Source organism: Trachemys scripta, chromosome 1 (genome assembly GCF_013100865.1).
Source record: "Trachemys scripta elegans isolate TJP31775 chromosome 1, CAS_Tse_1.0, whole genome shotgun sequence".
Lineage (NCBI taxonomy): Eukaryota > Metazoa > Chordata > Testudines > Emydidae > Trachemys > Trachemys scripta.
In genome coordinates this window covers 287,077,874-287,090,478 of record NC_048298.1, presented here as the reverse complement: position 1 = coordinate 287,090,478, position 12,605 = coordinate 287,077,874, and the positions used below count along the sequence as shown (strand labels likewise).

General features: G+C 40.4%; 1 protein-coding gene across 1 annotated transcript in view; it reads right to left on the bottom strand.

Annotated features, from left to right (window-relative positions):
- Positions 1-11,214, bottom strand: part of LOC117880920 (general transcription factor IIF subunit 2-like) — a 24,667-nt gene extending 13,453 nt beyond the window's left edge. The window contains exons 1-4 of the mRNA XM_034777557.1: positions 10,971-11,214; positions 7,408-7,481; positions 6,904-6,922; positions 5,695-5,839 (exon numbers count right to left, since the gene is read on the bottom strand). Coding sequence (XP_034633448.1) covers positions 5,695-5,839; positions 6,904-6,922; positions 7,408-7,481; positions 10,971-11,105 — 373 coding nt within the window. The 5' untranslated portion in view covers positions 11,106-11,214. The remainder of the gene's footprint in view (positions 1-5,694; positions 5,840-6,903; positions 6,923-7,407; positions 7,482-10,970) is intronic.
- Between the last annotated feature and the right edge of the window lie 1,391 nt (positions 11,215-12,605).

The window sequence follows — 12,605 nt, the reverse complement described above, 5'->3', positions numbered from 1 at the left end:
CTTGCTGAGAGTGCAGTCCACACCATCCTCCAGATCATTAATAAAGATATTAAACAAAACCGGCCCCAGGACCGACCCTTGGGGCACTCCACTTGAAACCGGCTGCCAACTAGACATGGAGCCATTGATCACTACCCGTTGAGCCCGACGATCTAGCCAGCTTTCTATCCAATCTAGCCAGCTTTCTATTTAGGCGTGTTTAGAGCAACTGTATAAATACCATACAGCCTTTGGATTTAATAAAGGAATTTATCGTTAAATTGGGCCCCATACTAATACCCTACATCAATAACAGTAATTCCAACAAGCACATTTTTTGCTTCATTGTATATCATCACACAACTTATAATAGTCATGTAACAAAAAATCCACACATGACAATTTTCAATGGTCTGGGCTCAGTAAGAAGCACAATTATAGTTTATAAATGCTCACATAATTCACCCATTTGTTGCCTCTTAAACTAAGTTTTTGTAAACTCACTGGGGCAGGGGATATCTTCCTATAAATCTATACAGTGCCTTTGACAACTGGGTTCTCACCTGCAGGCTCCAACATAATGCATATCAGTATACAAGCCTATCACATATTTTTTATGTTATTTCTTCACTAAGCAGTGTTAGTCAGACAGACATGCTGTTAGGTACCACTGAAGTCAATAGAAGCATGATCAGTACTTGTATCATCAAAATCCTTTTGGATATAGACAAACCATAAAGCAGATGAAAATTGCAACTGTGAAGGGTACATCTACACTGCAGCTCGGGGTGTGATTTGCAACTCTTGTAGACATACCAGTGCTGGCTTTAATCTAGCTAGCTCTCTAAAAATAGTAGCGAGGAAGTGGTAATGTGGACTTCTGCTTGGGCGGCTAATCCCACCTAACCCCGTAGGTACATATTCACTTGAGCCACCCACGCCACTGCGCTTTCAATGCTATTTAATATGAGTTAGCTAAATTAAAGCTAGTGTGAGTAGTCTACACAAATTGCAAATTACATCCCTGGTCCCAGTGTAGACATACCCCACAACTTCAGCAATGCCCCAAAGTCCCAGTTGTGAAAAAGGCCAATATGATTCTGGGGTGTATTAATGGGAGTGTCAAATGTAAGATATGGGAGGCAACTGTCCCATTCTATCTGGCACTGGTGAGGCCTCAGCTGGAGTACTGTGTCTAGTTTTGGGTGCCAAACCTTAAGAAAGATGTGGACAAACTGGGGAGAGTTAAAAGGAGAACAACAAAAATATAAAAGGTTTAGAAAACCTGACCTACAGGGAAAGATTAAAAAAAAACCTGAGCATGTTTGGTCTTGAGAAAAGACTAACATCCTGATGAGTGGTCCTGATGACAGTCTTCAAATACTTTCCAGGCTGTTATAAAAAGAGGACAGTGATCAATTGTTCTCCATGTCCAGTGAAGACTGGACATCTAATGGGCTTAATCTGCAGCAAGGGAGATTTAGGTTAGCTATTAGGAAAAGCTTTCTAACTATAAGGGTAGTTAACCACTGGACTAGACTGCTAAAAGAGTGGAATCTCCATTACTGGACATTTTAAAGAAAAGGTTGGACAAACACCTGTCAAGGTCCTGCCTCAGCAAAGGGGACTGGATATGATGACTTCTTGAGGTCCCTTTCAGCCCTACATTCCTATGCTTCTATGACATACACTAGCTACTGTCCAAACATAGAGGAAATAGAGTTCCATGCTCCAAAGAGCATCCAACATACTAAGAAGACAATGAAAGAAACTGTGTAGGGGGGAAACAATACCCAAGCAAAGTAATATGGCTGATAATAGGTATGTCTTGCTACTTACATTTGTTTTCAAATTAAACAAGGCAATAAATTCCTTACCCCTTACCCTCCTTTCCTCCCTCCACAATTCAATCTACATCTTTTGTCATAGTAATTTATAGATTCAGCTCCAGTGTCTTTAGGCCACTCTCTTCCAATAAATTAGCAATTCATACATAAGATAAATAATGAAATAGGCATTGCGGGAAAAGTAGATCTGCAGGAAGGATTTAAATGAGATATTAGTGACTTTACAAACCAACCCAGAAAACTGCATTGCATGCATAGAGAGTACCATGGAAAAAGCACAGATTGTTGTAGGGGGAAATGGACAAACTGTGCATCAATGCAGCCATCACGGGGGGGGGGGGAAGGGGGGGAGCACGTCATAAGATATAGGTCAAGGCTATTAAGGGCTTTGAAGGCTATTGCAAGAAGCTTGAGCCTGATGTTGTATAGAAGACAGAAGTATTCACATTTAGATTCTGACCACATCACCTGAGGAGCATCAAAGATGATCCTAGTGGTGGTAGCATATATAGACTGAAGTGGAATGATGTGTCACAGTGCTTCTTTCAGTGGACTACTCATATAAGTAGAGTTACACAGGTTAAGACTTTACAGAATCAGGATGTAACTGTAAGTTTCACATAAATCATTTTCATGGATTCAGTTCCTATGGCATACACAGATGAACACACAACTAAAAGATGCTAGCTTAGGTTGTAGAAAAAAATGTAATTCTAAGTTAGCCATACATGAATACACAATGCTGCCAGCTTTACTCAGAATATTGCTAGAGTGTGTTTAAAAAAAAAAAGTCACAAGATATTCTTTGCATCATACACAACGACGATTTTCAAAGGCTTGTAATTTGGTTAAATCAAAACTACCTTTCCCAGCAGAACACCCAAAGGTGCACTCTCAATAGTAGCTATTTCCATGCCAAATTTCAGTTTAATATCCCACTCCATTTTGATACTACAATTGTACAAGACAGGGTTGCAATGATTCTCTTTTACTTTTCCAGTAACAAGGATTCCCCCCCCCACACACACACACACTTATAAGCAAAAACAGTTTAATCTTATTTTGGGAAGTTTGAATATTCATCATAAAGCACAGACCAAACTTGAAAAATTACAGCAAGTTGTAAGAGACTGAAAAACAGGGGGTCAGAACATTAGCCATTTTACAACTTTAACTATACTGGTTGCTGCTGCTTTTAGTTTATTAATCAACTTGGCTCTTAAAATTGAAGTTGAGGACTTCCCACTGCCCCTAAACAAAAAGGCACAGGGATATAGATTCCTTCCCTTGTTTGCAGAACTTTTTTCCCTTAAAGAACAAGTATGAAATTGAGTAACTGTTTCCAACTCAGAAACAATGCATGATAGAGCAATTATGATCTAAAGTACCTAGGCAAGATCACATCAGAAAAAAATATCAGTGTTGACAACTGAATGAAACAAAAATACATTTGATTTCACCAACTGAATATATGAATTTAGTTTCCAATTTACAGAAAACTAAACCATTCTACCAACCTTTCTGTATACAATGTTAATCAGTTTTCTGTGTACCATGCTATCTTTGCTAACAGAAGCACAATTCATTTAGCAATTGAATTTGGTTTTATCTAATTACATTATCTATTATATTGACTTAGCATACTAATCACTTAAAGGAACCCACCCACTCTGCTGCTAACTATGCACTTTATACTAACTTAGACTGTAAAACTTAGAATATTTAGCAATTTAGTGGACTTCCCTTCTGTTTCAAAAGGACATAACCCATTCTGAGAGATCAGAATTGTGTATTTACGACAAGCAGTGCTTCATAACAAGTAAAGTCGATGATCATTTATTTTATCTTGAAAGACTCCTCAGATTTAGCCAAAACATTAATGCCAAGTTCTGGTCTGGCTTACACTCCAAGACTGCACAAGACATAAATCAGGAGAGAAAGTGGCTCAAAAAACTTTTCTACGCATTATTCTCCATTAAAAATGAGAATCGGTATTTTCCCCTGGTATTTTTTCTTACCCCGCCTTATTGTCTAATCCATTTGAAGTTCTCTAGGATACACCTAGTCAGATAGCAGATGGAAAGTGTATTAGGAATCACTGTCATATAATTACCCACTCTAATGCGGAAATTTAAATTTTCCATTTCATTGCCTTATGACAGACGCAATGCAGTCATAAACATGTGTGCCATACAGGGGTATGTTGTATCACCCAGCAGTTCATCGCAATAAGTAGGTCTGTCCCTTAACCCTTTTTTAAAAACAAAACAGTATCTCGGAGACTCATGAACGATCCCATGCATATTTATATGGTGTCAAGTCTAAAGCCTAATTATTACACTTCAAATGTCACTGTTAACTATTCCATTGTTGAGCATTCATATTCAGGCAATGCGTTTATCCACTCTAAAATATAGTGACAGATATTTGGGCAAGATGCAACAGGGGCAGCTAGTTCCTAGCCAGTCTTGCAGGAGTGGAAAATGAAGAATTCAAACCATCCAAAAATCCAGCGTATCCAAATGTATAGTCACCTCTGAACCTGCCCAAAAAGGGGAGGGAAAGCATCATAAACTTTATTTGCCTATTGAGAACTCCCAAACATTCCAAGATGCCTGAAGCCCCAAATATCCTCTACTAAGCTTTCAAGGCATCCAGCCTTTCTTTTCCCCCCACCTTATTTTTGATGATGCTGCCACACATTTACAATATACAAATCTGCAGCACACAAAGTTCGGGGACTACATAACATTAATCAGAACAGCCAACCAGCAAAGGGAAAATATACTGACTATTCCACAAGAGAAAGGAGAGCAATGAAAGGGAGGGCACTATCATAATTTTGATGTTTCCATCATATAATTTAGGCCTAACATGCTCATAGAACATGGTATCCTGAAAATGCCCCACACTTACCATGTATTGCTACTATAATATCAGTGACCTACACATAATGAGGGTCAAGGAATTTGAATCCAGTAGACAAAAATACAGTTATTTTTCATGCGCTCCAAATACCACATTACTATTACACTTTCTGACAAAGTGAACAACTGGAAAGTTTGACGAATGACAGTTAATATTCACTGGTCAACAAGACACTATATCAAGACTGATAGAAAAAAAATGAACATAATTCAAAATTGTTTTTCATCATACTGTAGCTAGATTCCCGACAAATCTATCCTTTCCTCCAAAAGAAGTGTTGAACAAAGCAGCAGTTTTCTGCTGGGTCATCCTATCAGAAGCACAAGTCGTAATGAAACCCAAAGGTTTTGTACTGTACTCCATTCTTCCTCTCTGATCTGTTCAGCAGGCTGATATTGGAATGTACAATACAATCCTTTCTGGAGACATTTTAGGCCCTTACTCAATTAAAAGAAGAAAAACAGTCAACTAGAACGAAGTGTTATGTGCATGCATGTGACCATAAAACCAAACTGAAAGGTCTTTATTTTAGACCAGGGGTTGGCAACCTGCAGCACGCGAGCTGATTTTCAGTAGCACTCTCACTGCCCGGGTCCTGGCCACCGGGAGGCTCTGCATTTTAATTTAATTTTAAATGAAGCTTCTTAAACATTTTAAAAACCTTATTTATTTTACATACAACAACAGTTTAGTTATATATTATAGACTTATAGAAAAGAGACCTTCTAAAAACGTTAAAATGTATTACTGGCATGCAAAACCTTAAATTAGAGTGAATAAATGAAGACTTGGCACCCCACTTCTGAAAGGCTGCTGACCCCTGTTTTAGACCTATCAATTTGATAGTGTCCTTTTAACCAACTATCATGCTGAGATTATGAATCTATGCAAACATGCATGACAGGAATTATATTAACAAATAATTTTCATTCTAATTTACCTGCAGAGCTTTCTGTAAACACTGTTAACGTCTGTCCTCCCACACTTTGCAAAAGAAATGGATGTTCTCTGGGTGCACTGACTGAAGCAGGTTTTCCTCCAATATCATTGATACTTGCAAGATCTTCATTCAAAGTAAATGATACCTAACACCCACAATGAACATAAAATTACTACATAGACCTTTTAACTACATAGATTTTAAAGCTTAGGAAACAGGAAGAGAAAGAAAAATGAAATAGTACAATACAATTTTGAATTTTTCAAATATACATCTGGGATCTAATTTTTAATATACTAATCTTCTGAAATATTTTATTCAACATTTTCACATAGGATTATTTATACAATTTACTCAGATTTTTATTATCTCCTCTTGATGTCAGAGGAATTAATTGCATTTCATTATTTTTAAAAATGTTTGAGAACCTAAGGTAGTTATACCTTTCAATGTAGATATTTTAAATGTTTCACACAGCTAACTTCACTTTTGAGAAAGTGTCAGCAGCATATATTACAGCTGACTATGAGCCTGATCAAACCCCAAAGACAACTGGAGTCTCTCCACATATTCCAGTGAGAGTTAGATCAGACTCTAAGATGGTAAATTCAGCTTTTACCCACTGCTGAATTTTTGCTAAGTCTCTTCCAATTCAATGTATTGGTTGGCTCTGGGGTATACTGAATCATGCTGCTACCTTCTCATCTAACATGAAAGGTAAAATACTTAGTAAAGCTATTATTCATTCAATTGCTAATAAAAGAAATTAATCAGCTCCCTTTGCAGATGAAAAAGACCCTCAAACTCCCTAATACTTTATATTTAACAAAACCAATGAATAATACCAAATATGATATGGTATATTTCTGAACTCTTACTTCTTTGTTTCCAACTTTTTCTGCTTAATATTAATACCTAGCTCTTATATAGCACTTTGCATCAGTAGATCTCAAAGCGCTTTATAAAGGATATTAGCATCATTATCCTCATTTTACAGATGGGGAAACTGAGGCACAAAGCAATAAGTGACTTGCCCAAGGTCACGCAGTAAGCCAGTGACAGAGCCAGACACCAAGGTCTCCCAACTCCCAGTCCAGTGCTCTATTACAAGTACTATAAGAGAAATTTACACTACAAAGAAATATGCATTAAGCAACACTAAAGTTCAAAATATAACATTTATAGCCTTTGGATTTGATAATTACTTACTTCTGTTCTTCCTTGATTTCTGTAAAAGAAAATATTTAATGTTTTAGTTTCCATAATCTAATTTCACAGGTCTAGCTCCTCTAATAACAGCAGCAACCTCAAATTCTAGCTTTGTTCCTGTCTTCACTCCTGAGCTACCCAAGTACAAATGGGAAAATCAGCAGGAGCAAATAGAAGCAACACAATAGCATATAAATAAATTGATGGAGATTCTCTATTTAGATGTGCCTATTTCTGATGTCTATGAAATCAGAAATGGTGTTCTAAAATATATCTACACACACCAGTATAATTTTTTGTATTCATACTGTTTATAATGTACACTAATCACTGGGCAGCTATATTTCAAGCTTCATAGAAAAAAACAACTTGTATTTGCAATAAATATTACGCAATATAAGTACTATTTCACTGCAATACACTACTGTATACTAAAAATAACTTTTTCTACTTCTGTAATAATTCTAAGAATTCCTACCAAAAAAAATATGGTGAACTACTTACTTGGCAATCCTCAGCTTCCCTACTTCACCCCTTCCTGAAGCTTTAGTCCATTGTTGTGACAAGTACTTGGGGACCTAAATAATGATAAATTTCAGGTAACTATACAACAGATAGTTATATCAAAGATTTTATTGTTTTTTTTATTTTAAAAAATCCATCTTTTTTATATTGCTTTCTTTGCAACAACAATCAAAATACACTGGAGATTAATATTTCTTTGCTAGGAAAGGCAAAGAGAATAAGTCAGCACCAAAACCTGACCATATCTAAATCTTCCAAAGCCTACTAATTATCACCTAAAATGTATGGCTTAAATGAGACTAAAAGAGGTGATTACACATTGCAGCCTTAACACTTAACAGGACATCTGAATGACTTGTGGAACAAAAAAGGAAGTCAAGTTTTACTAACCCTAAGGCCATGCACTAAAAAAGCGTTCATGTACAATGTTCTTTTTATGCTCTTCTTTTGACACTCAGAATACATCAGAGGCTCCAGCAAATCCACTTTTATTTTTAGCTTTGTAGCAATAACTTTCTAGGGTTTTACTAGTACAGTAAAGTCATTCCATATTTGCACTGATATCCACTGTAGAAAATACATACAACTAAAGGATTGGAGTACTTGTGACACCTTAGAGACCACAAGTACTCCTGTTCTTTTTGCGGATACAGACTAACATGGCTGCTACTCTGAAACTAAAGGATTGCATACTTTGTTGCTTATGTAGGCAGAGCTGCACACCCAATGGGAGAGAGAGAAGCACCCAACACAATGGGATCCTGATCCATGACTATGGCTCCTAAGTGCTATGGTAATACAAATATTACATAATAATATTAAGCCACAGCCTGTGATGTATAGGCAGTATCAGTGGGCACCAGTAAGATTTATCTGCCAGCAGCACCAATCAGGCACTTGGTGGGCCTGATTTTCCCCTCACTTATACCAGTGGAAATCAAGCTTTTTCCAGATTTACATTTTCACCAACCTCAATAGGGTTCTGCCTATTGCTGCCTAGAACGTTCTCTGAAATTTTGGAATTGATACAATGTTTAAAAGTTGTCACATTACACACAGAACAAAAAAGATGCCACGAAGTGTAGGGCCTCACTTCACCCAGCTACATCTGTAGTTGTATACTGGATGGGATTATGCAATCTAAAGGCAGACAGGAAATGTCTTACACAATAAAACACCCACTATGGTGGATTTCTTTTAATTTTAGCAAGAACAATTAGGAGGATCAGTTTTCAAAAATCTTTTAACAATCCTGAATATAGTGCACAGAAACATTGCAATCTTTTTCTATAAATAAGATCAGAATTCAAATAATTTTAACTTAGATTTTGGAAAAGGGATTCCCTAGTTAAGGTCTGACATGAGGCCATGAGTGAACTAACAGCGTCTGAACAAAATATATATAAAATACTTAAGATTCTAGAGACATGATCTTTATTCTTGGCTATGTAGATAGGGATAACACTTCTCCCTCACAATTTGTAACATGACCATGCAGGAAAAGAGATGACATAAAGCAATACCATTTCAAAATAAAATACTCCCTAATTAGCACAACCTACTTTACTATTTTTTGCACTCTAAAAACCTCATAGCCTTAGTTGTACTTACCTTTATTGCATATATTCCTAAAGCACCCACCACTGTAATATCTGGGCTATTATTTCCTATTAAGTTGTCTCTCTCTGGGATACTTTCTATATTAGCTTCACACATTCTAATGTGAAACCAGGTTAGCCAGAACTGTTTTCCAACAGGTCTTTTCCCCAGAAATTAATTAACAATTTCAACATTGTTATACCTGGTCTTCATTAGCCAGGGAAATCATGTTGTGAACTGTTGTGGTAAAGCAGCACTACACAAAACATTCTATTGTTTAAAGAGAAATCTTAAAGAGATTCCTAACATGTTGGGGGACCTACTTACAAAAGTTTGCCCTGGTTTAAAAATCCAGTTCAGACCTGAAGCAGGTTTGCTATCTCTCCTTCAGGTCTGAACTGGATTTTAAACCAGGAGGGTAGGGGAAAACTATGCATAACCCTACTACAACACTAGCAAACTATATAGCTGTAATTCACAAGTGTTGCAGCAATGGTAGAAAATGTAACATGGGCAGGATTTACATGTTTTTACCATTGTATCATCTAGCCTGTGATAACACAGTGGTAAAAATGCTCAACTAATTGTAGCTTGTTGGCTTAAAAAAGGCACAGTTGTTTGCAGTTACCAAGTTCAGTTCACTACCATCTTCACGACAACACCAAAACACGTTTGAACCATGCTGGGGTACTACAGAGTTGTGGGCTCCCACTATATGAAAGGAAGTACAATGTTACGAAGACCATAGGCTTAGTCAATACCAGCCATGGAAGTCATTTTTAAGTCATGTTAGCACTTATCTGTGACAAATCATGTTTTAAAAGGGCTCTTGCTATCCTTATTCTCCTCTTATTATAGAGAGTGCACCTAGGAAAGTTCTGTCGCTGATAACCAATATCAAACTGGGTCCCCTTTCACAGCCTCATCTCCTCAAACAGATTTGAAAACTCCTTGGTAAGCGTAGGTAGGACCAACTCATTTTCAACAGGGCTTCATAAAACCTACTAGTCAGAAACTGACACTAAAGAGGAAGTACAAACACCTGGTGACAAGCCCACCCCTTGACCTTGTCCACACTGAGGATTTTCTGAAATCTTTTATTGCTGGTGCTCTAACACCAGTGCTGCCAATGATGGAGGCAATAGCATAATCCAGCCACTGGCTTTTTTACCACTGTGTCATCTTGAAAATCCCAAATGCAGATATAACCCCAAGTTCTTAGAAGATAAAGTATGACGTGAATCCTAGCAGGGTGCTGGCCGGGTGCTGACACTGCTTAGTGAGCCTCATTCATCTCTGCCCAAGAGTGTCTGATAAATTTGAAGCCCTCACCCCAGCTACAGGAAAGGAGAATTTTCATTCTCTTCTTCCTGCCACGGTCTCCTGAATGCTACTGGGATGGAGAGACGATTCCACCATTTCATTCCCTCTCCCCCTTGCCTTGCTAGTGCTCACAGTCTTTGCCAAAAGCAGAGCGGCCGTTACATGCCACTCGTCAGTTTCAGGGTTGCTCCAAAGCGCAGCCACTGAAGGGGCCGGAGTCTCGCAGCTCTCTGGGCACGGTGCCGGGCAAAGCAGTGAGCAGCCGTGGGACCTGCCCGCCGACTCTACATTGGTTCGCGCGTGGCGAGGTCTCCGCAGCTCCCGGGAGACCACACGAGCCTCTGCTTTCCTGCGGCGACCGTAGGGGCCGCCAAGGGGAGTGGGAAAGTCACTCCGCCCCCCGCCCCGAGCAACAGAAACAGGGAATTGCTGCCGCCCCCAGAAGAATCTCCCCGCCCCCACAGGGACCCCGCCCCGGCGTATTCTCGAGACGAGCTCCGGTCTCGGCCCCAGGGAGGGATGGAGCCGCCGCAGCCCGTGGCAGGGCCTCCCTCGCGGGGGCAGAAGCCGGGGGGCGGGATGAGTCACTAGCCCGGCCCGGGGCCCGCGCGGCCTCTCACCTTCACCAGCCACATGCCCGTGTTCTGCTTGGCCCCGGTCAGGTCCAGCTCCCCCTTCTCACTCATGGCGGCCCGGGCCCGGGCGGGGGACGCGGAACGAGCTCGAGGCGCCCGCACACACAATGGCAACTGCATCCACCCGGACGGGAATCAGCAGCTCACCCGTCTACGGCGGCCTCACGCCGCCAAACTTCCGCGGGAAAGCGGAGCGAGGAGGGAGTTCCTCGCCTCCCCCCCTCCTCCCCGGGAGAAAAGGGAAGCCTGTGGAGTCTCGCGCTTCCTCTGGCAGGGGTGGGGGCGGGGCAGCAACAGGGCCTGAGCCCGGGGCGCTGTAGTGACTGACACCGCACGGTGGCAGCCGGGTCCTCCTGTGCTGCAGGCCGGGGTGTTTCCCTCGCGGCACGGGGGAGGGAGGAGGTCTGGTGCGCTGCAGTGAGCCCCAGGGTCACCCAAGCTGACTGAGTAGGGAGGAGATGAAAAGCAGCCACTGGCCTTGCCCTTGGCGGATTGAGTGAGAGGCCCCTGGAAGAGTTGGGTTATAGACGGTGCTTAATTTGTACTGAAAGAGGTGCCAGGGCTGAAGCAATGGTTTACTTTCATAACTGATATGGCAACCCAGAGGCGTTGGGGTATGAGGTGCCTGAGCTATACCCTGGCACAAACTAAGCAATGGTTATAGAAACAACAAGGTAGCCATTCCAGCAGAAGGAAGTCAGATGCATGCCATTTTTATCAATAATGGTTAATATTAGTACTGTAAAAGTCAGCCACTTCACAGCATCCCCAGAGCCTGGGCAGGACTGGAGAATCATCAGGCTCTATTAACGCAGATTTGGCCCAAAATTCAGGTTAAAGTAGAGTGACCAGATAGAAAGTATGAAAAATCGGGATGGGGGTGGGGGGTAATCATAGAATATCAGGGTTGGAAGGGACCTCTGGAGGTCATCTAGTCCAACCCCCTGCTCTAAGCAGGACCGATCCCCAGGTGCCTATATAAGAAAAAGCCCCAAATATCGGGACTGTCCCTGTAAAATCAGGACATCTGGTCACCCTAGGTTAAAGGCAAGCTTTTACTAAAACACTTTGGTGACATTTCCCCAAATTAAATTAAAACCTCAGTGGGTACATGTGTATTTAAATAAAGTATCACCCACTGCCATGTTTGAAACCCAGACATTGCAACTCTAAAAGCCTGAAAGTGAAATGCAGGGCTTGTCTCCCTGGAAACTAGAACTATGATAACTAAGTTATTTGTAATTCCCATTTTTAGTTATTTCAGTGCAAGTCTTAGTGTGGACATTCTTTATTTGAACTCAGTGGGGAGGATATTCAGCATCTCAAAGAAGTTCTGCACACGGCAGGATTTACAGATGATTGTTAACTGAGGTTTAGGGACAGTCTGTGAAGCGATGAGCACAAGGAGGTAGGAAGAGCTCAGCACCTTTCAACACCAGGCCCAGTGTGATTCGTCAAAAAGTGAGCAAATGGCAGAGTTGTGTCTAAATAGCTCATGCCATATGCTCAGACTGCTCCTGCTGCTATTTAAAAATGACATGGAATGAATGTCATCAACTCAAGTGACATTTTCAATAATCTGGTGTCATGATTCAATAGTTCTAATATATGTTACTGACA